Source organism: Plutella xylostella, chromosome 28 (assembly GCF_932276165.1).
Source record: "Plutella xylostella chromosome 28, ilPluXylo3.1, whole genome shotgun sequence".
Lineage (NCBI taxonomy): Eukaryota > Metazoa > Arthropoda > Insecta > Lepidoptera > Plutellidae > Plutella > Plutella xylostella.
The window spans coordinates 8,798,097-8,818,157 of NC_064008.1; the positions used below are offsets into that span (position 1 = coordinate 8,798,097).

General features: G+C 40.4%; 3 protein-coding genes across 8 annotated transcripts; 1 reads left to right on the forward strand and 2 right to left on the reverse strand.

Annotated features, from left to right (window-relative positions):
- The first annotated feature begins 8,208 nt into the window (after positions 1–8,208).
- On the forward strand, positions 8,209–9,638 carry LOC119692051 (5-hydroxyisourate hydrolase). 4 transcript variants are annotated; one of them, XM_038111182.2, is made up of 3 exons: positions 8,209–8,302; positions 8,449–8,726; positions 9,200–9,638. In XM_038111182.2, the coding sequence occupies exons 2-3, from the start codon at positions 8,472–8,474 to the stop codon at positions 9,284–9,286; spliced, it is 342 nt and encodes a 113-aa protein (XP_037967110.2). In that variant the 5' UTR covers positions 8,209–8,302; positions 8,449–8,471; the 3' UTR covers positions 9,287–9,638. The 4 variants fall into 4 exon arrangements, with proteins under 4 accessions (XP_037967110.2, XP_037967111.2, XP_037967108.2 ...); XM_038111183.2 differs by having other exon boundaries at positions 8,222–8,314; XM_038111184.2 differs by having other exon boundaries at positions 8,262–8,314; positions 8,461–8,726.
- A 101-nt stretch (positions 9,639–9,739) lies between these two features.
- LOC119692052 (RNA-binding protein 5-A) lies at positions 9,740–15,072 on the reverse strand. Of its 3 annotated transcripts, XR_005254111.2 has the most exons (4): positions 14,861–15,071; positions 12,641–14,736; positions 11,912–11,962; positions 9,740–11,453 (listed from the first exon to the last, which is right to left on the reverse strand). XR_005254111.2 is itself a non-coding variant. In XM_038111185.2 (2 exons), the coding sequence occupies exon 1, from the start codon at positions 14,732–14,734 to the stop codon at positions 12,644–12,646; it is 2,091 nt and encodes a 696-aa protein (XP_037967113.2). In that variant the 5' UTR covers positions 14,735–15,072; the 3' UTR covers positions 9,740–11,962; positions 12,641–12,643. The 3 variants fall into 3 exon arrangements, 1 of the variants encoding a protein (XP_037967113.2); XR_005254110.2 differs by having other exon boundaries at positions 12,641–15,071; XM_038111185.2 differs by having other exon boundaries at positions 9,740–11,962; positions 12,641–15,072.
- A 1,217-nt stretch (positions 15,073–16,289) lies between these two features.
- LOC105398757 lies at positions 16,290–20,012 on the reverse strand. Its single transcript, XM_011570980.3, has 7 exons — positions 19,695–20,012; positions 19,325–19,409; positions 18,720–18,877; positions 18,334–18,480; positions 18,072–18,178; positions 17,852–17,987; positions 16,290–17,747 (listed from the first exon to the last, which is right to left on the reverse strand). The coding sequence occupies exons 2-7, from the start codon at positions 19,362–19,364 to the stop codon at positions 17,604–17,606; spliced, it is 732 nt and encodes a 243-aa protein (XP_011569282.2). The 5' UTR covers positions 19,365–19,409; positions 19,695–20,012; the 3' UTR covers positions 16,290–17,603.
- Between the last annotated feature and the right edge of the window lie 49 nt (positions 20,013–20,061).

The window sequence follows — 20,061 nt, forward strand, 5'->3', positions numbered from 1 at the left end:
ATTGCTGAAAAGGTTATTAAAAGTGGTTAAGATGTTAACATTAACACACTAAGGGCGTCTTGCACGACAAAGTTAAATAAAATAAAATAGTTTGTCTCTTGCTCTGACAGTATAATGTCAGAGCAAGAGGTCATAGATTTAATTTTGATTAACTTTGTTGTGCAAGACACCCTAAGTAAGTATCCACCGACTTCTCAAGTCTACCTACATACGTAGGTACCTACATGTATAATATTAATATAGGTGCTTAAAATCTATCATCATAATGTCCTACACTCGAGCTCTTTCCTTTGTACTAAATATCGTCGGCTGAAAACAAAAGACGATTCTTCTTAGCAACACCCTATAAGAGGATATACGGCTGCTATTCTGGAAGATCAAACTATTACAAAGCGGTGCTGAAAAACCGTTTATTTAATAAATGCTACATAGCCTCAAATACTTTACAATGAGTGGGTTTATCTAAGTAAGTAGTTTGTTTTTTTACGTAGATAATAAACTTGGTCAGAAGTCCACGTAATATAATATCTACTTCATTATAATACAAGCACTATTAAGCACTGCTGCTAACCCAGAATTGCCTGAAAAAGTTGCTCTATCGATCGACGTTGGCTGATAGTTTCATAGCCATTTTTAATAATTCTCTGTACAACTTGCAGTCCGTACAGAGATATATTCTATTCTATTCTATTCTCTGTGGGGGTGTAAGTACCTGCACTTGGCTCTCTCGAATGGATCCTTTGTGTATATCCCCAAGGTCTAAACTGCCTTCCTAAGCTTGGACCATTTCCCACCTCGCTGGTCCACTGCGGGTTGGTGGGTTCACATATCTAGATGTGCTAAATCTAGATATGCAGGTTTCCTCACGATGTTTTCCTTCACCGTAAGAGCGATGGTATACATTGTAAATTCAGAAAAGAACTCATCGGTACATGTCAGCGCCGGGATTCGAACCCACATCTCTGGTGTGAGAAGCGGGCGCTTACCCGACTGAGCTACCACCGCTCTCCAGAATAGTCCGTCTTGTCTCCAGGTGCGCGGGCGGGCCGGGGGGTGGGAAGGGACGGGGAGGGAGGGGGGGGGGGGGAACAAATGAGGATTCCTCGCAGCGACCGATCCCTGAAATGTTCACATTTCGCAAACGTCTCAACTTGCTGTGGGGTAGTGGTGGGGTGAGTGAGGTTGCGGTGTCGATAGTTTTTGTAGATAAGCTACTTAATACCTAAGTTCCTACATAATTATATGCGTGCATGGTCCTATAACCTTCAGGATTCAGCAACAGACGGTAATAAAAAGCTCGATGGACGTTCTTCTCATACTTATTTACTATTTTCCTTATATTAAACTACATAATTTTTTAATCAATTACAAATTATAATTACTCTAAATTAGAAAAGTTTCTAAGATCTACATGCTATGGCATGATTAGGTAACCCCAGTAGTTTGTGACAGTACTTACAGAAACCAATAACGATTAACCTCTTTGTTTCTTACTTTATTGAAAAGCCAACTGCTTATCCTAAGTTTACCTATAACAACGTGCGAGATATATTATGATAGGTTTGGTATGGTAGATTATTATAGGCATTTAGGTTATTTAGCACATAGTGGTATTAGCACATTATAAGTTATTTAGCACAGCCATCTATCGACAAAACATAATCCGTCAAAATTTACATCAACCCCATCACTAGCCGCGCCGTGGGAGCGGCGAAATATCTTCGCAAGCGTTAAAATGAAATGTTCGCTATTTGAATACCCCCCCCCCCCCCCCTCCACCCTACACCCGGCGGGGGGCAAATTGGAACCTTTCGTATTATTTGTGGGACCTTGAGTTGCTATTACATTTATATTTGATTTTGTTAATTTACTAAGGTATGGTTTTATTTCGTTTGTGGGAATGAGGTCAACTTTTTCATTAGAGTGAAACAACCTAAGCGTAGTCAACTGTGTTGGAAAATGATATTTAATGTTGCAGAGGCGCATTGAGGCCTATGCTCATATTTGGAGTTCAACAGGTCATCAATATACAGGCTGGCATTTTATCAGTTACATTACGTACCTATCGATGATTAGTCGAAGTAACATACCTACTACAGGTACTGAGTAATTTCTATGTTAGGATCATATCTGATCAAAAAAAAATTATATCTTTTATATGGAGATGCCTATAAGTGTCTTGTTTTTTATCTGCAATATTTTTAACATACTAACTATCATATTTGAAGGATATTTTATAATTTTTAGAGAGTGCATTCATGCTTCAGAAAATATCCATGTAGGTACAGAAGCTATAATATACCCTTCAAAGCATGTGCACCTAAACCTCTAGTAGAGTACATACCTAACACCTCTCTACCTAGCACCCTCAACGGAAAGAGACTAAAAGTTCAACATGAAGCTCATAAAAAACAACATAGCCTTAATGAAGTGGCCACGCCCACTCACTGGCAACTGTAGCGAGCGACCAATAAGAACAGCGGATACTGTTTCAGCCCCCGCTATTGGCCGCAACTGTTGCGACTGAATGTTTGAAAATGGAACAGCTGAAAATGTTTCGGCACCAATGGGGGTTTTATATGGCTTGGTATGGGATGCTTGGTAGGTACATGGATAGACGGTTGTAAATAAGAGTGAAGATGGGACTGAACTTTCAGCAGGTTACCTATCTACCTACTCTAAAACTTTAGGCATATATCTATACTATAGCTAGGTAAATAAAGTATAGTATATTTCATATCTGTAGCAGCCGATTCTAAATAAAAATAAATTAAATATAAATTCAAGAAGCTTCATTGGCTACACTTTGTAAAGTTTATTCTAAACAAGATGTTTACTACAAGGTACAAAAGTGTACGATACAACATTCAATATACATATTTATGATTTCGGCTGTCCCTCCGTATAGGACTCAAATACCCCCGATCTATCAAGTAAACGACGTGATTACGCGGCACTTCTCTCCATCTCATGGCGTGACCACAGGGGTCACTCTATCTTACGAAATACGAAGTAGGTACCGGCTAACCGCGACTCTATACCCCAGTACCGTTTGCATTACTGCTCTCCAAAATGTCGTAAGTATATCGTTAAGCAAGAGCCCTTCTAAGCATAATTATTCTAGCTTGCCAAAAAACAAGCAAGCTCTCATGGAATCGGTCCGTTTTAATGCAACGAGTAAAGCTCCCAAATGTCGCTTTTCGTAAACTAGATTGACCCCGCTAGCCGGATGTCTCTGGCTCACTCTACGCCGCGGACTGTGAGCGACACACACTCCGTCATGGGCTGCTGACGTGGCCATGTAGGGCGAGAGTAGTGTGGATACGACTTTAGCTATTGCAGGTTTAATTATTTTAAGTATATTTGCATTGGTAAGCAGTGGGACTCCCTCAATCCTCACCATTACGAAGCCTCTGACTGGACAATCCATTCACTACTGTGACAAAACAAGTCTTGCTTTTGTATTTGTCACCAACACGTCAAGAAAACGAAGCATTAGGTTTATATGAAGAAGCATTAGGTTTACACGTTACTTTTTACCGGTTTAGTCATTATTTACAGTATCACGTCACGTCACGAGACTTCAACCAAACCTACCACCAAACCACCCCACCCCAGCACATCCACGCTAACCTCTCGCCACCCCTTTGCTGACCGCGCCGGCCGCGACCAACTAAACGCTGACCGCTTTTTGTGCAGAAATACTTGGCTTTTATTTGAGTTTATTTTTTATTTCTGGAACATTCCGCCCCTGCGTCTGACTGCTGGACTGATGTGCACTATGCTCGCGCTTTTGGGGATTTTGCGAAAATGACACGTCTATATTTCTTTGTCGAGGTCGGTTTAGGATCGGGTCAGTCAGGGATGTGTGGGTTTATTATTTTGTGAACTAAGATAGTTGTATTACTTACTGAAATAAATAACAGATACTACCTATCTAGATTAGCTACTTCTAAGATTCCGTAGCATAATTATAAAAACAGAGCTCTTGTAGCTTGGTTTGTCATATAGGTATATCTGTTGGTAGGTAGTAGATATATTTCTGTCCATCCGTTCGCTTATTTGTTACTACCTCTTTATTCTGAGTTTATATCAGTGAAGAAATTCCTGTTATGGGGCGGTGGCCATTTGAAGGCTAGGTAGGATTGACTATAAGCGTCAGTCGATGACGTACCTTAGGCCGGGGTCTCCTATTTACTCCGTAGGTCGCGTCCAGCGTCACGCCGTAGGCCGCGTCACGATGCTCACTATAGAAATGTACTGATGCGGTCTCCCTCACACGCCGACGTTGGCGTGTAGACGTAGTGAGTATCGTGACGCGGCCTACGGTGGTGACACTTGACGCGACCTATGGAGTAAATAGGAGACCCGGGCCTCATTATGTCTACGCGCCAACGAACGTCGGCGTGTGAGGGAGACCGCATCAGTACATTTCTATAGTGAGCATCGTGACGCGGCCTACGGCGTGACGCTAGACGCGACCTACGGCATAAATAGGAGACCCGGGCCTTAACTTTACTCGCGGACGCTCCTTTCGTAAACCCTTAGGGATAATAATTAATAATATAAACCCACCCAACCCATGCATGCAGGAATGCAACGGTAATCAACGATAAAAGTATAGCTGTATGCAGTTTTTATACAAGTAGCGACACCTATGAGTGAATAGCTGTACCAATCGAGTCGGTAACAACGGTATTATTGTTATTGTATACCTACGGCTACAATGTATTATATATTTTTTTTAAAACTATAATTCGTTTTATGGTAAAGAAATATAACTCGTAAAGGTATAAATTAAATTCTTCATTTTCAAGTATGCTAGAAAATTTGTTACTTAGTTATACTACTCGTCAATAGATGTCACTAGCAGTACTCTCAACTGAAAAAATATAAAACTGAAACTAATTTGAGTACCTATACAATACTATCGATAATATGATATCTCTGCTAGTTAGTACCTACAGTAGTCATATTTAAGTGTCGCAGTTTATGATTACCTACAATATACCTACTACCGTTACAGTTAAGTACAGCAAAATCAATGAACTCATAACGTTAATAAGGCTCGTGGTGCAACAATACAATGCACCATTACATCTTAGATAACAGCGTTTTCTTCGCATTCCTATCCGACCCACTAGTTCTAGCTAAGTTACTTAGGTAATTATTTCATCCTAGCTAGGTGGAAACCGAGTAAAAATCCTGGCTATGCATCGCGAGTTCCCTACTTTACATCGATGCAAACGAATAGTACAGGAAACCCTAGTTTGGGAACCAGCCAGGCTAACTACTGAATTAATCAGTTGTAAATAGTTAAGTGCTAAATTAAATACTACATAACTATTCTTATTTGTTGCATAACAAACAAACAGGCAAAGTAACGCCTTAGGCAAAGATATAGCTATAATCAGGGACGAATCAACTTGTGGCTCAACCTTTGCAGCCACAGTGGGGCGGGCGAGGCTCTCTGTGAGGCAGAAGGTGGAGGTGGTGACAGCATAACATGGCATGGATGCATGGCTGTGACCTTGTCATGGCATGGCTTTTGTTCAGTGTTCATAGAAGCTATATGTAACTTAAATAAATAAAGGGTGTTTAGATTGTAGCCCAATGCTAAACGCACTAGTTTTCACACAAAACTGCCGTACAAGTCCGTTTCCGTCAATAAAAAAAGAAATTCAACAACAACAAAGTTGTTTGGTAGCTAAGTACTGTTTCCTCTTATTTTTGAGGCAGTGTTCAGTATTTCTTAACTTCGTTATTATGATTGTCGTACCGCTAAGCATAAAGATATAATTAAATAATGAAGACATCCATCGCTATGCACTTTGCACTGGCCCTAATCCTGACCGGACCATCTCTAATATCCTGCCAATTCATGAGGAACAACGCACTCCCGACAAAAATGGTAAATTCCCGCAAAGAGCCCTCATCCACACCAGAACATCACTCTGAAGACCCTGGAGATGCCAGCGTAGTCGCCAAGATGCAGTCAGTGTTGTGCCAGAACTTCCCTTCCATCCCCTGTGACGTCATCAGCCAGGATCCTACGCTGAAACACCTGATCGAAGAATCCGTCAAGCAAATCACCAAACATAAGAACGAGAATAAGGGCAACGCGAAGTTGACTGACAAACCTCTGCAAAGCAAGGAAATACAGAGCTACTTGAAAGGAATCGGAGACAGCAAATACGGAAGGGAAAATGTGAAAAGTGTGACTAAATCATGGATCACGGACAACAACAACACTGCAGATGTCAAAAGAGTCTCCAGATTCTCAACAAAGTTTTCTCCCGACAAGGGTAAAGGACTACAAAAGCAGATGATCAGCAAAAAGATGAATATGGAACTGAAGAAAGAGAAAATGTCACTTTCGGAGGAGTTTCCAACCCTGATGAGGAAAGGATCCCGCTTCAAGTGGCAGCAGAAAGACTTCAGCCCTCTAATGTGGAGGTTGCCGGAAGAGAGGCGAGGGAACTTGAACAACGTGGGGTTCGCAGCTGACCAGAATATAGAGTGGTGAAAGTGGTGAAGAAGACTTTGTACCCTGGGGAGAGGAACCTGGAACCTGTCAGGTATTTGAATAAGCTGGTGTATATTTAGATTATTAATAAATGAATGTTTGTAAAATTCGCAAGAATGTTCTGGGGGGATCGTATATAGTGATCGTATTTCGAATAAAGATGAAGTTTAATTCGAGTGTTCTTTTTTGCAAACTTAAATAAAGCCTCGTATTCACTAGGCGACAAATCGTCGCAGAACCAGTCTAGGCACATGTCGTCTACGTGTCGCCGCGACGTCGCGCTCTGTTCTGCGACGTCGCACGCGACATCTACGTGTCGCAGAACAGGTTCCGTGTTTTGGCTCGCGAGACAGAACTTCCAGCGACATCAGTCTCGCGACCGCTGTTGCAGAGTGTGGACGCGTGCGCGACTTCTAGCACGCAGCACTAACTGCCACGACAACCTCGGGCGACATGTCGGCGGAGACTGCTGGTGTGGACAAGCAACATGTAACAACCAAAATGTTCTGAGAACACGCACCGTAGATGTTCTGTAACAGTCTCAGAACTTGTGCCCTAGTGAATTCGAGGCTTAAAGCAACTAAGTTCCTATATACTTATAGTTAACTAACTACTTAACTTAACGTTACTGTAACTTAAATCACGCATGGTTCCAGAATAATACAATAATTAGGGAACCTAAAAACTGCCTATAGTATTTACCTACCTACCTACCTAGATTAGGTGATATTAGATAGCTAGAGCAGTTAGGTATAGCTCCATAACCTACTACATACAAATCCGAAAATAAATACACACCTGTGTATCTACCTCCCTTCTTAGGTACGTCCTTATCACCTACCTAGGCATCTTCCAAATATTTGAGTAACCCAGTGAGCTCAATGTTCTCGAGAGAAAGATAATGTAATCATATCACACATAATAACATAAGACATAATAACCATCGTATCTCCGTCCGACAAAGTTATCTCATATTGACGCTGACCTTCGAGCTGTCCAATATTGTGTCCCCACTGGGGGTACAGACTGACGAGGGAATCTTTAACCACGGATTATACATTCCAGGCACCAAGAAAGAAGAATTAGGAGGTAGGTTCTAAAAATTGGAATTAACATGACGAGGGGGATGGCTTTCGCAGTTTTTGGAAAAACGCTTTCAAACGAAAGTTATGATTTTTTATCAACTGGCAGCGCTAGTTCTGCGTATAATAGCGCCTTTAGTCTAGCTAGCTCTTGTCACCAACTTACGTATACGTATGACTGTTTAAGAAGAAGACATACTTTTTATGATTTTTGTCTATATTGACAGAAGTAGGTAGGTAAGTATTTAGTATTTACGTTATAATCTGGTTTAATTTTGGGAACTTTCACCCCTATTGATACTCTTCTGACAAAATCCCCTCTGTCGGGTAAAGTTATTCAAATCATGTCGTAAATAGTGATTCAAATGTTTTTTAATCTTAGGGCCTGTTTCACAATGTCTGGATAATGGCTACCTGTGGGATAAAAGACATGCTGTCACTCTCTGTAGTTATGTTTTAGACAGTGACAGCATGACTTTTATCCGACAAGTAGCCATTATCCATACATTGTGAAACAGGCCCTTAAAATAATAAAATAAATAAATGAAGACACTAGCGCCCTCCACTACCGAACGCAACGGCACTAACATCAATCTTTACTAGAGGATGAGACGAGAGTGAACTGCACAAACAAACACAATCACACATTTAAAAACACGACTTTCTCGAGCGCGCACGGCTAGCGACAACCACTGTTGAGTTTCTAGTAAAATCATTAAAATATTCCACATAATTTCCATAAAATCATCTGTCTGTCTGCACGAACAGATTTCATAACGCATCTTGACATTATGACGCCGCATGTGTCTCTAATCTGTGTGTTTTTATTAATTTTGTCAGTCTCATCTTCACAAGCCGACGATATGTCGCGACTAGTGTTATCTACCCACGTACTGGACACGTCTACTGGAAAGCCAGCCGTCGGAGTCTTTGTAGAATTATACAAAGATAAGGAGCCAAACTGGGTGCAATGGCATAACACGGCGACCAACACTGATGGAAGAATACAGTTCCCGTTTTCCAAGGATTCCATGGCTGAAGGGACTTACAAACTGAAGTTCAATGTGGGAGAATATTACGAGAGAAATGGGAAGGAGTCCCTGTATCCTTATGTGGAGGTTTGTTGCTTATTTTAACCTTAACTGCCTAAATATTTTTAGTGATGCTAGCTACACGTCAACAGTTAACCTAACATTCCCTATTGTTAAAGATAGATGGCGCTAGTAGTTAGGCTTTATAGAACCCTGTGCACAACTCAAGTCTATAATAACTTATGATATACCTTAATCATCAATGCATGAGGCAGTATGAGGACTGAGACTGGCTTCTGAGCGTGTTGGTGACTAATACCTAATAGAGCTGGACTAAATTCGTCACTTCGGTTAAAGGACTAGAACTAGTAGAAATTTTTATTCTTACTAGACACAAAAGGGGATTAGCCAGCCCTCAGTCAGTTGTTCGTACAGTTGATACGACTGGGTGGCTCCGTTCATGCACCCTCACTCTGACTGACGCAAATCTGTTCCTTCCACTTTTTATTGTACCTACATACTTACTCCAAATGCTTATCAAGTGTCCTCTGTCTTTCCAGATAGTGTTCAAGGTGAAGGACGGCGAACACTACCACATCCCACTGCTGCTCACTCCATTCGGCTACTCCACTTACCGCGGCAGCTAGAGCCTCTTCATCATCATCATCATCATCATCAGACGGAAGTCCTGGCGTGAAGGGGGGGTGTTGGATGAAGACTGCACAGTTCTACAGAATAGTTACCCGGTTTATTCTCAAACTACATCGTGAAGATTGAATTGATTGAGGATTTCTTTAATATTATTTATTATTACTTAAATTCTTGGGTTTTGACTCAGATCCACCCATAGGTTCTAAATATACAACCATCTATAAAGTACCCATTATTAATACAGCCACTCTGTAGACTGTGAGAGTTATAATAAGTGTTTTCGAATGTTTAATTAAGTAAGCTAAATCTTTAAGTCCTAACTGCAAATAAATTTATTTCAAAATGCTATTCCATGCTATTTACATTTTTGAAGTAATAATCTTTGTTACCTACCTACCTATCTAAGAATTAAACCTATTTATTTTGATTTTGAAACAAAAACCACATAATAATAATTAAACATTTATTTAAGCTAATTGAGCTATAAAAATATGTCTAAATTACATCATAATCTATAAGTTACAACAAATACTTACATAATTCATGAGTATGTTACACAGACATAGCAGAGCTATCATCTAGGTAGATACCTAGGTATCTAGTCCATCATCATTACACCTATTTCTATACCTAACATACAAATATATTTCCAGGAAAAACAAAAATAACTTAATTGATACCTAACCGCTACAAAGTATTTACAAGTTTCTCTCCATCATAAGCCAGGAAACAAGTATTTAAACAATTTTTGAAAATCACTGCTTTCCCTTGTTTGATACATTAACAACTGACTATTATAGCATGTACCAGTAAGTTTCAACCATTGGGAAAGAAAAGCAGACAATATAGTGTCGAACAAGGGAAAGAAGCGATACCAACTTGTTCCATGATCCAGAAATTAAAACCTAAGGACCTTACACACTGTCTGTTGTTATTTAGTCAAGTGATTTGGAAGTTATTCTATAAATAAGTCAGGCAGGACGCACCTAAGTGGATAAGAAATTTTAGTCACATTTCCATCTCAATAGTGTTTAATGCTATGAGCCAAACCAATGAAATTCCACTTTGTTTTTAACCTTAGGTACATTTTGCTCTGTAATTACTACCTATGAGCATAACAAAATATAACTTAGAACTAAAAGTAAACCTACATATATTTTAAAGTCATTTGGAAGGCGGGAAAAATATAGTACATCTTACTAGTTAATGGAGCAAGTTTTAGAACGGATATAAATTATTATTATCACTATCACTAACAGACTGTCCTATACCCAATTATAAATTAGGTAGAGATGTACCTGGTTTTTTTTATCAAGAAAAACTAATTTTATAATGGAAATAACATTGAGATAATTGACAATGGTCTATCGTAGTAGAAGTATCTTACCGCCACTGACTTGGAATTTATTTTCCGTAATCCTTTTGATTACAGATATACAGTGGATTGAGGTGACAATGAAGACCTATGTATCCGATAATACCTTATATCCAATTAGCTAGCCCTCGCATTTTTGATCGTTGTCAGAAATATCTATCTGTACACTTTCACCTAAAGATCAAAATATTTTAGTATTTATAACGTACGCGAATAAAGAAATAATATACAAATGGCGGACGGACTTACATGGGTCTGTCAATACTCTTTTCTAATCCCATTTATTTAACACACGCCAATTTCACAGTTTCTTTATTTACGGAAGTTATACTACTTTTTACTTGGAAAAAAGTTAGGAATTAATATACTTTAAAAGCTAGTAAAATAATAAGTAGGTGGAATGAAAACATGAACTAATAAAGATTCTATTTACAATTTTACCCAAAAGTTAGATACATTCTGAGTTTCATAAATTAAAATAATAAGACAATAAGTTGACGAACTTTCTAGATGTAGGTCCCAGAAAATAAACAGCAGATTTATGTGGCAATCAAATCTGACTGCACAGATCCATAACTATGTAAATTAACTTAATTAATTTGATCAATAAGAGGTTTTATTCTCCCAAATTCAACAGGAATAGGTCAACAAAGTGTTTCCCATCTTATAAATATGAATTAAATAGGTACCTGTATGATGGCTGAGATCTGTGCAGTCAGAGGGTCCCTTGTGGTAACACAGAAACTCATAAAGTTTGCTTTTGCTGGCTGTCCACCCGTCTGGCAATTCTGTAAGGTAAATAGTCAAAACCGTCAATAAGAGTCTTTAAAAAACGCAACAGCACCGTTTCTTCACCGACTCGCCAATGGAATATAGCCTTTATGAGCACAAACACATCAGTCACAGTTTCACATTTGTTAGCTTCGAATTTTTCGACTTTTCTTTGGTTGTTTTTTAAATCTTATTTTTACTTATTTCCCAGAGTCTTGTACCATAAAGTGTATGAGAAAAAAACTTGATAATTATCAGATAGTCTGATGACTATGACCAACACAGGAAATAAGTAAAAAAGCCATGCACAAGTCTTCAATATTCCCTAAACTTTGAATGCAGATAGATAGGCAGATAGTCTCTGTAAACACACTCTTTCAGTACTCTTCAGAGTAAATAATCTTCAGTTTCATCTCAAGTACCATAGAATCCCTGTGAACAACTGTATTAGTGCAGAAAGTAGTATTATACTTACCAAGGTATGAAGGCAGCGAATCTGAGGCCGGCCCTTAGTTACTGCTGCCATCTAGTTTTGGAAACCAGAATCAAAACATTAGACAAAATCAACACTCGTTTTCAAACCTTATTACCTCTCACCAGATAACATTTTTGATAAACACGACCAGTTGTTTGGTATTTGCATACTCTACTAACCTAGTTTCTTTATCTCTTATATATTTTTAAGTAAATTCATGCAGGAATGTTCACCTCAGTGGAATGTTTTCGATGAAAAAATGTAATTCAGTCGATTTGGCACAATATCTTAAGTAGGTACAATCAGAAAGAACCTAAGATCTTTTATTGCTGATTATTCTTTGATCCCATAGTAATAAAGAGCTAAAGATCTTCAACATCTGTTTCTTATCAGTCTAGTCTAGTACATAGAGAAACAAGTGCTAAATTATAACATTAAAGTACCATAAATTAAACTTTTCGATCTTTTAAATACTTAAAAATTATGGACTTGCTTTCTCGCTGTAATCAAAATCACTGTACCTAAAGGTCTACATTTCTAAAAATATTGTCATAAAGTTGAAAATATCACAGACAAATCAGGTACAAAGTTGGTGCTCAACTCATGTTCATACATAATAAAATAATATACCTAGTAAATAGGTAAAATATCTTCTACTGACCTCAAAATCCAGGATCTGCGAATAAAACAGAGAATTAGCATAATGCATATGAACAAAATACAACTCACCTATCAGTTGTCATCCTCTTGCCCAACCACCTCCTTATATCTGGCAATCATGAGCTTCTTCACGGTGTCTCGGTAGGTCTCACCCGGAGTCGGGGTGTAGATGCCCTTCTTCTGCCCTAGACCGGCCAGACTTGGCCGTTGTTCCGCCTCGATGGGGGCTATTCTGCCCTGCTCCGTCTTGCCCAGCCCTCTGCCCTGTGACCAGCCCATTTTCTGCAGCATTTTCCCACCGATGGTATCAACGACGGATGGAGGCGGGTGGATCGGCATCGGCGGTGGCAGCGACTCGGCTGGCTCGTAGCGCCGCTTGATTGGAGTCTCGTCTTCACCAAACTTCATCCGTCGCTCCGCCGCCCTGTCTCTATACCCATTGCTTTGAGGAAGCAAGTCGGTCTTCTGTCGGTACTCGGCTAGATTCTGCTTGTGCAGGTCGGACATGGACTTGTGCTTGTTGAGCACGTCCACGGATGGGAAGCGGCGCTTGCATAGCAGGCAGGTGAGCTTGGCCCAGTCGATGATGCCCTCGTCGCTCTCGAACTGCACCGGTTCTGACACTTTCTTCACTAGGAACTCGTCGGTACTGGCCTGTGGAGGCGGGGAGATTTCCTTCACATGCTGTGTTGTCAGCGACGGACCGGCTCCTAGCACTGAGAATCCGATGTCCGCTGAGCCTTTACTGTCACTTGTATCCAGAACTTGCTCCATGACGTAGTTGCTTTTAGCGTTCTCTTTCTTCTGGTTGAGGGTGCGGGCCCACCGCTCCATGTCTTTGGCTATTTTCTTAGCCACTTTGACTTTCTCATCTTTATCTTTCTTCTTCTTCTCTTCGGGAGGCTCCTTGGCGATGGTGTTGCCCTCGGTGGCCTCCGGGGGTGTGGGCAGCTTTGGCTGGTTGGTATTCTGTTGCGTCTGGGTCGCTGAGATGTATGTAGATGTGGTGGCATCCCAGTACATATACTGACTGGTCTGGTTGTTGAAGAAATACTGAGTGTTGCCATCATAGTACAAGCCAGTAGCTGGATCATAGTAGTACCCTGAGGTCTCATCATACAAGAATGTTCTGGTGTCAGGAGCTGAGTAGACTGTTTTGCCGTCACCAGTTGGGATCTTAGTTACGGATGGTGTTTGGGCGGTTGGGTTGACAAAGGTTGGGGCGGCGACTGGGGTCCAGGACATGAGTCTGGCATTGGCGGAGGCAATGGCTGACTGCGCCACCGCGGCAGCAGCATTTATCCGGTCAGCCTCTGACATTGAGCGGGTGCTCTGGTTGTAAGCAGCGGCCTGGGCATAGTATGCAGAGTAATCTGCACCCATATTCATGTTTTTCTGTGGTTTGGTTGGCTCGTTGTAATAAGATATTAGCACTTCTCTGCTGTCTATGATCAGTGGAGATTCCAAGGCCATCAACTCTGAATACGCTGCAGTGGAATCAGCTATAGAATTAAAGTTAATGTAGGCGAGACATTTGGAAGCCCCAGTCAATGTTTCCCTTCCAATAGTGATTCCTGCGATAGAATCCAGCACGGTCTTCGAGCATTTCTCCTTCAGAGCATCCAAGATCTTCTCCTCAGTGGTCAGCGCGTCCAATCTCCTGAACAGAAGCCTCTTAGTGATCCCCGCATTAGTCTCAGTGGCTACTGTATCTCCCGAGTAGACTATCCCGTCTGAGCGCTTGCCGTTGCAGCTGCGTCGGTAGCAGATGTGGCGGCGCTTGAAGTTGTACAGTCCACACTTGCAGAACCAGTCTCCCGGGGACGCGGAGACGGGGGGCGCGGGGTGCGCGGGGTGCTGGGGGGGCGCGGGGGGCGAGCGGGACGGGTCGCGGGGCGGGGAGGGGTCGCGGCGCGAGTGCGAGCTGCTGCGGTCGTCGTCGCGGTCGTCGCTGATACGCGGCGGCGAGGGCGCGGCGGGGGGGGAGGGCGAGCGCTCCTCGTGCCGCCGCCGCCGCTCGTGCTCGCGCTCGCGGTCGTAGCGTTCGCGCGGGCGGCTGTAGCGGTCGTCGTACCGCTCGCGGCGGCGCGGGGAGCCGTCGCGCCGCGAGTCCCACGTCGGCGAGCGCCGCTCGTCCCAGCGGTCGTCGCGCCTCCACGACATGTCTGTGAACAGCACCGGCTCGTCAGACACTAGCTACTCACGCACGCCTGGACGCCGACGCACCTGGAGCCCTAGCGAGCTGCGATCAATGACCTCCCCTCGATTTCGAGAGGCCCCATTTTTTACCTGCTGTAGCGAACGATCGGACGGCTAGAGGCGGTTTAATTTGCAACAAGATGGTAAATCACGGTACACGCGATGGTATTTGGATGGAAAATTATGTAATAAGACGATTTTTTATAGAATTTTTCACAATTTTAAGTCGGGAAAGAACAATGACAATTTACAAACGGCCATTTTGGATTTATGAAATAATGGCAGATTTGGCAGAAGAAGCAGAAGCCAGTATTGCCAGAATAAAATAGTAATACAGAATAATCGAGTAATCTTATAGAAAAGAACCTCAACGAGTAATCGTGAGAAATAAATGGGTTAGTTAGGCCGTGTCCGCACCGCGAATATTTTTCCGCGCGGAATTAATGGGAGATTTTCAACCATAGACAAAAACCTATTATAGATGGCACTAGTAAAACTTCATACTCAACAGCACTGCATATTTTTTTCTAGCCGGCATGGATTTCAGTCCTTACAGCCAATACAAAAACCCAATGGATGTGAATTCAACTTAGATATGCAATAACTAGCTGTTATATTATGCATAATATGAAGTGTTAACTAGTTTAAGACAGCTTTGTACCATTTATGACATCTTCCGTCCCCTCAGAAGAATGCAGCTCATAAAAAACGACAGGCCGGATGCCATCTATTCGGTCGATTTTGGAACTTTTAAACGTCGTAAAAAGAAAATCTCCCATTCGCGCGAATTATATTCCGCGATCGAAGTTCGCCTAGCCTATGGATTTTTTTTGCGATTTTTTTTCCGCAAGTGCGGATACTCCTATAGTATTCGATGTGTTACAATTGCGAATTAATTCCGCGCGGATAAATATTCGCGGTGCGGACACGGCCTTAACCTTCTCGTTAGAGAAGTAGTGTTTTCCTTGGGATCTAACTAACGGCACGGGTTGGCCTATAAATTTTGTATTTTTAGCTGTAAGACATTAGTTATACCTATAAGTAATTTAATAAATTCTTCTTCTTTATATTTTTTTATGCTTGGGTTAATTTTTTGGGCTTCACGTTGCGTGCGGCCCTGTCATAATCATTATGTACGACTGCAAAAAGTACAAGGTATTTCAGATGAATCGATGTATTAATCGAATGAAACACGATATTTCTTGAAAGAAATGTTGCCATATTCAAACCACCTTTTTTACGTGCCGATAGAATGTAATTAAGCGCGTAGACCTAACATTAAAGTAAAAATGCATTTCATAAAAATAAATAAATTTATTTATAACCACAACGTGCGTACAATACTTAGTTACATAACATATAGCAGTACAATGTACTTAAGGCTGCATTTAGATATAATTTATGCTTGACGAATACACAATATCTTTGCATAATAATGTTAAGAACTTAGGTACTAATACAAGCATTAAGTACTTATACTTATCTAGTAATAATATGATACAGACATGCTCACTAGGCTAATTATAAATTGGATATTAAAATTATCTAATATCTCTGAATAAACATACAGTATCCGTTTTAGGTGTTATGGTACAAAGATGTGTCACTGAAACCTGAACACTCCTACTGTCGGCATTTTATACTTAATCTTTACATCCTGATGGTACTTGCTAACATAATTTAAAACGTATTTTACTTCTAAGCCGAAACATACCAAATGTCTATTCAGTATTTTTATTCAGTGACGCAACACGACAATATTGTGACGGGAAAAAGAACCTACTTTATGTAAATCTACCGAAATTCCTACTAAAATATCATTCGCCTTGGTGGTAAAACATTCGTAATCACAGATCACTATCGTTCGCCTACATTTCAAAATAGATTTTGCTCTAATAACTTTTTGTTATATTCTTTCCCGTCACAATATGCGGTCAAGATGTTATGACCATCGCTTGTAAAATGATCTTTTCAGATCATTGGTACAAGGATATCAACAACCGGTCAGCAATGGCGCCATGAGAGGGACTGTAGTGCTAATTTTCATACGCTATGTATCTAACATAAAATATATAAATATGATCATAATCAGTATACCTACTAATTTCGTCTTAAAATCTTGAATACATTTTGTAGTAAAATAACTTAGTCGTGTATTAAGAGCAAGGCTGCTACAGGGTTTTTAAATACTATTTCTAGACTAAGGGATTCTCAACAACTTGCCGTAGGTCACAGCAACTAAGGTCTTTTTCAAAATGTTTGGTTATAAGTAAAAAATTAGCAAAACAGTCCCTCAGAGTCCATTTTGGAAACTTACTCGCTAACAGCTGCCTACCCACCCATTGTCATCAATTAAGAGCCAGACTACATTTGATGTAACTCATTCATAAAACTACAATAACGCACGTAAGTTTCCGAAAAGGACTCGTTAAGGATTAGGGTTTCAGGTGATTTAGAGCTAATAGAGTGTGCTAAAATCTTTATATAATATAGGAAATGGGAACTGAGGATTGGAAAGTCTACAAAGATGAAGAGGCAACTACTAAAAAGTTAGAAGAAAGAGAAGTGAAATTAATACAGGTATGTTTTTACAGTAAATGAAGTTTCAAGAAAATAATCTAAAGATTAGTTGCACAATCTATTTCTACCAGACTAATAAGTCACAGAGCCTTTTAAATGAAGCTTGAATAGCAATTCTGAAAGAATTGTCATCAATATAGCCTCATTTATAGACACTGTAACTTAGGCCTTCAGCTCTAAAACCCTAAACCCAATCCCTACGGCACCATTATCCTGGCCAGTTCTTGGATATCTTTGTACCATAACACCAATTCTATATGTTCTTCCCATGGTTCGTTAGAAGCTCCTCACGGAGGTTGCGGATCTCCCGCTCGATGTTCTCTCGCGCCGCTTTCTCGAAGTGCTGGAACTCGGGCGTGTGGAATACTTTTGGTATTTGCGAGAACTGGTTTAGCACCTGAAATAAGATTTTAATACTTCAATAATACTAAGGGAAATAGGGGAAATTACAGCCTAAAAGACTCCGCTGGCTAGTTATTTGAAATGTTTATTAGTACGTACCTTTATTCTTAGCTCTATGTAGTGTTCCTGTGATAGCTTGGAATATTCTGCTCGTACAAGCTTGGAATGATTATCGTATTGATCCATGGGGGCGGCCAGTACTGCTAGTTCACAGTCACCGAATAGTTGGAGATCTCTGTAATGTATTTTTGAAGAATGTATTGGTCAATGGTTCTCTTATGATAAATAATAGTAACGAAGGTATTTATTCCATCTTTACCTTTGTGGCGCCGGTGAAATTGGGGAGTTCTCACCTCGAGGGAGGCAGTTTTTGCAACCTGCCTCATCATCAGTCAGTAACGTCAATATGTAGGAAGTCAAATCTTGCTGAAACCGGAAACGACGTGAGTATAAATATTTTTCGTATAATTACGTATATTTCAATTTGATAAAAGTACAGTAAAATCTAAATAACGAAACTACTTTTACTTTTTCCAGCAGTGAAATACAATTAACTGATGAATACATAGTAACATACTTACAGCTTGAGGGTGTAACCGTAATAGTTCATTCAGGAGCGTAGTGGTGACCTCAGTCGGCGTATGCCTCAGAACCAGCGCTAATTTGAAAGCAGCTGGTTGAATCACATCATCCATTCCTTTAGCTAGTAAGTTTTGCCACACTCCGGCCTGAAACAGCGTAACAAACAGCAAATGTAGCGATAAGATCGGGAAACCGCGGTCGAAAGCGATAAAGAAAGTAATGGGCTTAAGTTATGCGGGTTTCCCTAGATCGCCGGACATTCTTACAATTGGATCAATAACATGTTAAGAAGTTTAAGTTAGGAGGTTTATTTTCTCTTCGGTCGAAATTATGATTATATTTTCGTCACCAATCTTACTAATTTGATAACTTTATTAATATTAACCTGGTGAGCCACGCAGTTCTTGAGTGAATGCCATAAGGTATTTGGGGCAGAATGCTCCTCAATCTGTACCCAGGCCTCTTCGGGTGCCGGCGCCATCAGTGTCCCGCACGCACTTTTCCATAATCTGACTGCGTGATCTGAAGTTGCATCTTCTTCCCCTAAAATTAACAAAACATTGTACCTAGATAAAAAATAATCGTAACATTCCTAATAAATTAGGTAATTCCTAATAACATTTATGAAATATTTTTATGCTTCCTATTATGTAAATATGGCATAAAATAGAGGCATTGGCGCCGTCTCATAGTCTCATGTCTCGCATGAGTTAATGAATAATCTTACGATTGACCTAGTTTCAGAACTGTTTTAACACAAACATAGTATCGATTTATTTATGGTTTTCGTCACCAGCTAACTAGGCAGTTACTGATTTTTCAATGTTATTTTTTAAAGAAATTACCTATGTTTTATAAATATTTTAAAGGAAATACTTAATTTACTGACTTGGTATTATTTTGATATTCACCTAGGTAAATACTATTAATAACATTTAGGTACCTATTAGGTACGAGTATCAAATTAAATGTAGGTATAAATCAGCTTACCATCATCAACGGTGGGATCCCTCCACCAACTTCCCGCCATGGCTGTTTAACTCTCCGTCCTTTGCCGCTGACCCAGTGACGTCAGCTGTCAACAATGACATTTCATTCATTACGTAAAATGTCAATACAGTTTTACGGTTTCAAGGCCACGTAATTTACGTTCTATGCTTACGCTACCTTGATTTCATTGTGTTTAAAATCATTGAAATAAACTCACAACAGACACTTGCCAGGTACAAAAATTACATAATCTTAAAAACTCGAGAAAGCAACATAAAAATGCAACTTTAAAATGTAATAATAAACAAGGCCCAACCAAACTGCAAAGAAGATAGCTCGTGTTTCAATGTTTATAAAGGCGGTCACTCACCTCTGTACAGTCCAGTTTCGACCGGCTGGTCCTTTTGTTATTGTACTATTTTAATTTTGAATGCTATTTCCAAACGTGACAGGAGCAAAAGCAAAAGCCACTTCGGTGTTCGTGAATTCTCGCGCGCACTCGGGACGCAAAACCAGAGGGGCGCTGCTGTAGTGATGGCTCGTGTGCGTGCATCGATGCCGATATCTCTGTGTGCTTTCAACGGCATAGTTTTTTATACGGTCGTTCGCACGCCATGCAATGTTTGAAACCGTTAGCAGTTCTTGTGCGGCCGACGCGAGAATAGAGGCTTGGAAATTCTGAAATACTTAAGTAGGTACTTAAGTACATAAAGTACCTACTATACTATTAATGATTC

Bases quoted from the DNA above. Each gene is read 5' to 3' on its own strand.
- LOC119692051 (XM_038111180.2), top strand. From the start codon at position 8,400: ATGACGCCGCATGTGTCTCTAATCTGTGTGTTTTTATTAATTTTGTCA. The intron at 8,727-9,199 runs GTTTGTTGCTTA...CTGTCTTTCCAG, and splicing joins CCCTGTATCCTTATGTGGAG to ATAGTGTTCAAGGTGAAGGA.
- LOC119692052 (XM_038111185.2), bottom strand. From the start codon at position 14,734: ATGTCGTGGAGGCGCGACGACCGCTGGGACGAGCGGCGCTCGCCGACG.
- LOC105398757 (XM_011570980.3), bottom strand. From the start codon at position 19,364: ATGGCGGGAAGTTGGTGGAGGGATCCCACCGTTGATGATG. The intron at 18,878-19,324 runs GTAAGCTGATTT...TGTTAATTTTAG, and splicing joins GGATCCCACCGTTGATGATG to GGGAAGAAGATGCAACTTCA. The intron at 18,179-18,333 runs GTAAGTATGTTA...TTCCGGTTTCAG, and splicing joins TACGGTTACACCCTCAAGCT to CAAGATTTGACTTCCTACAT.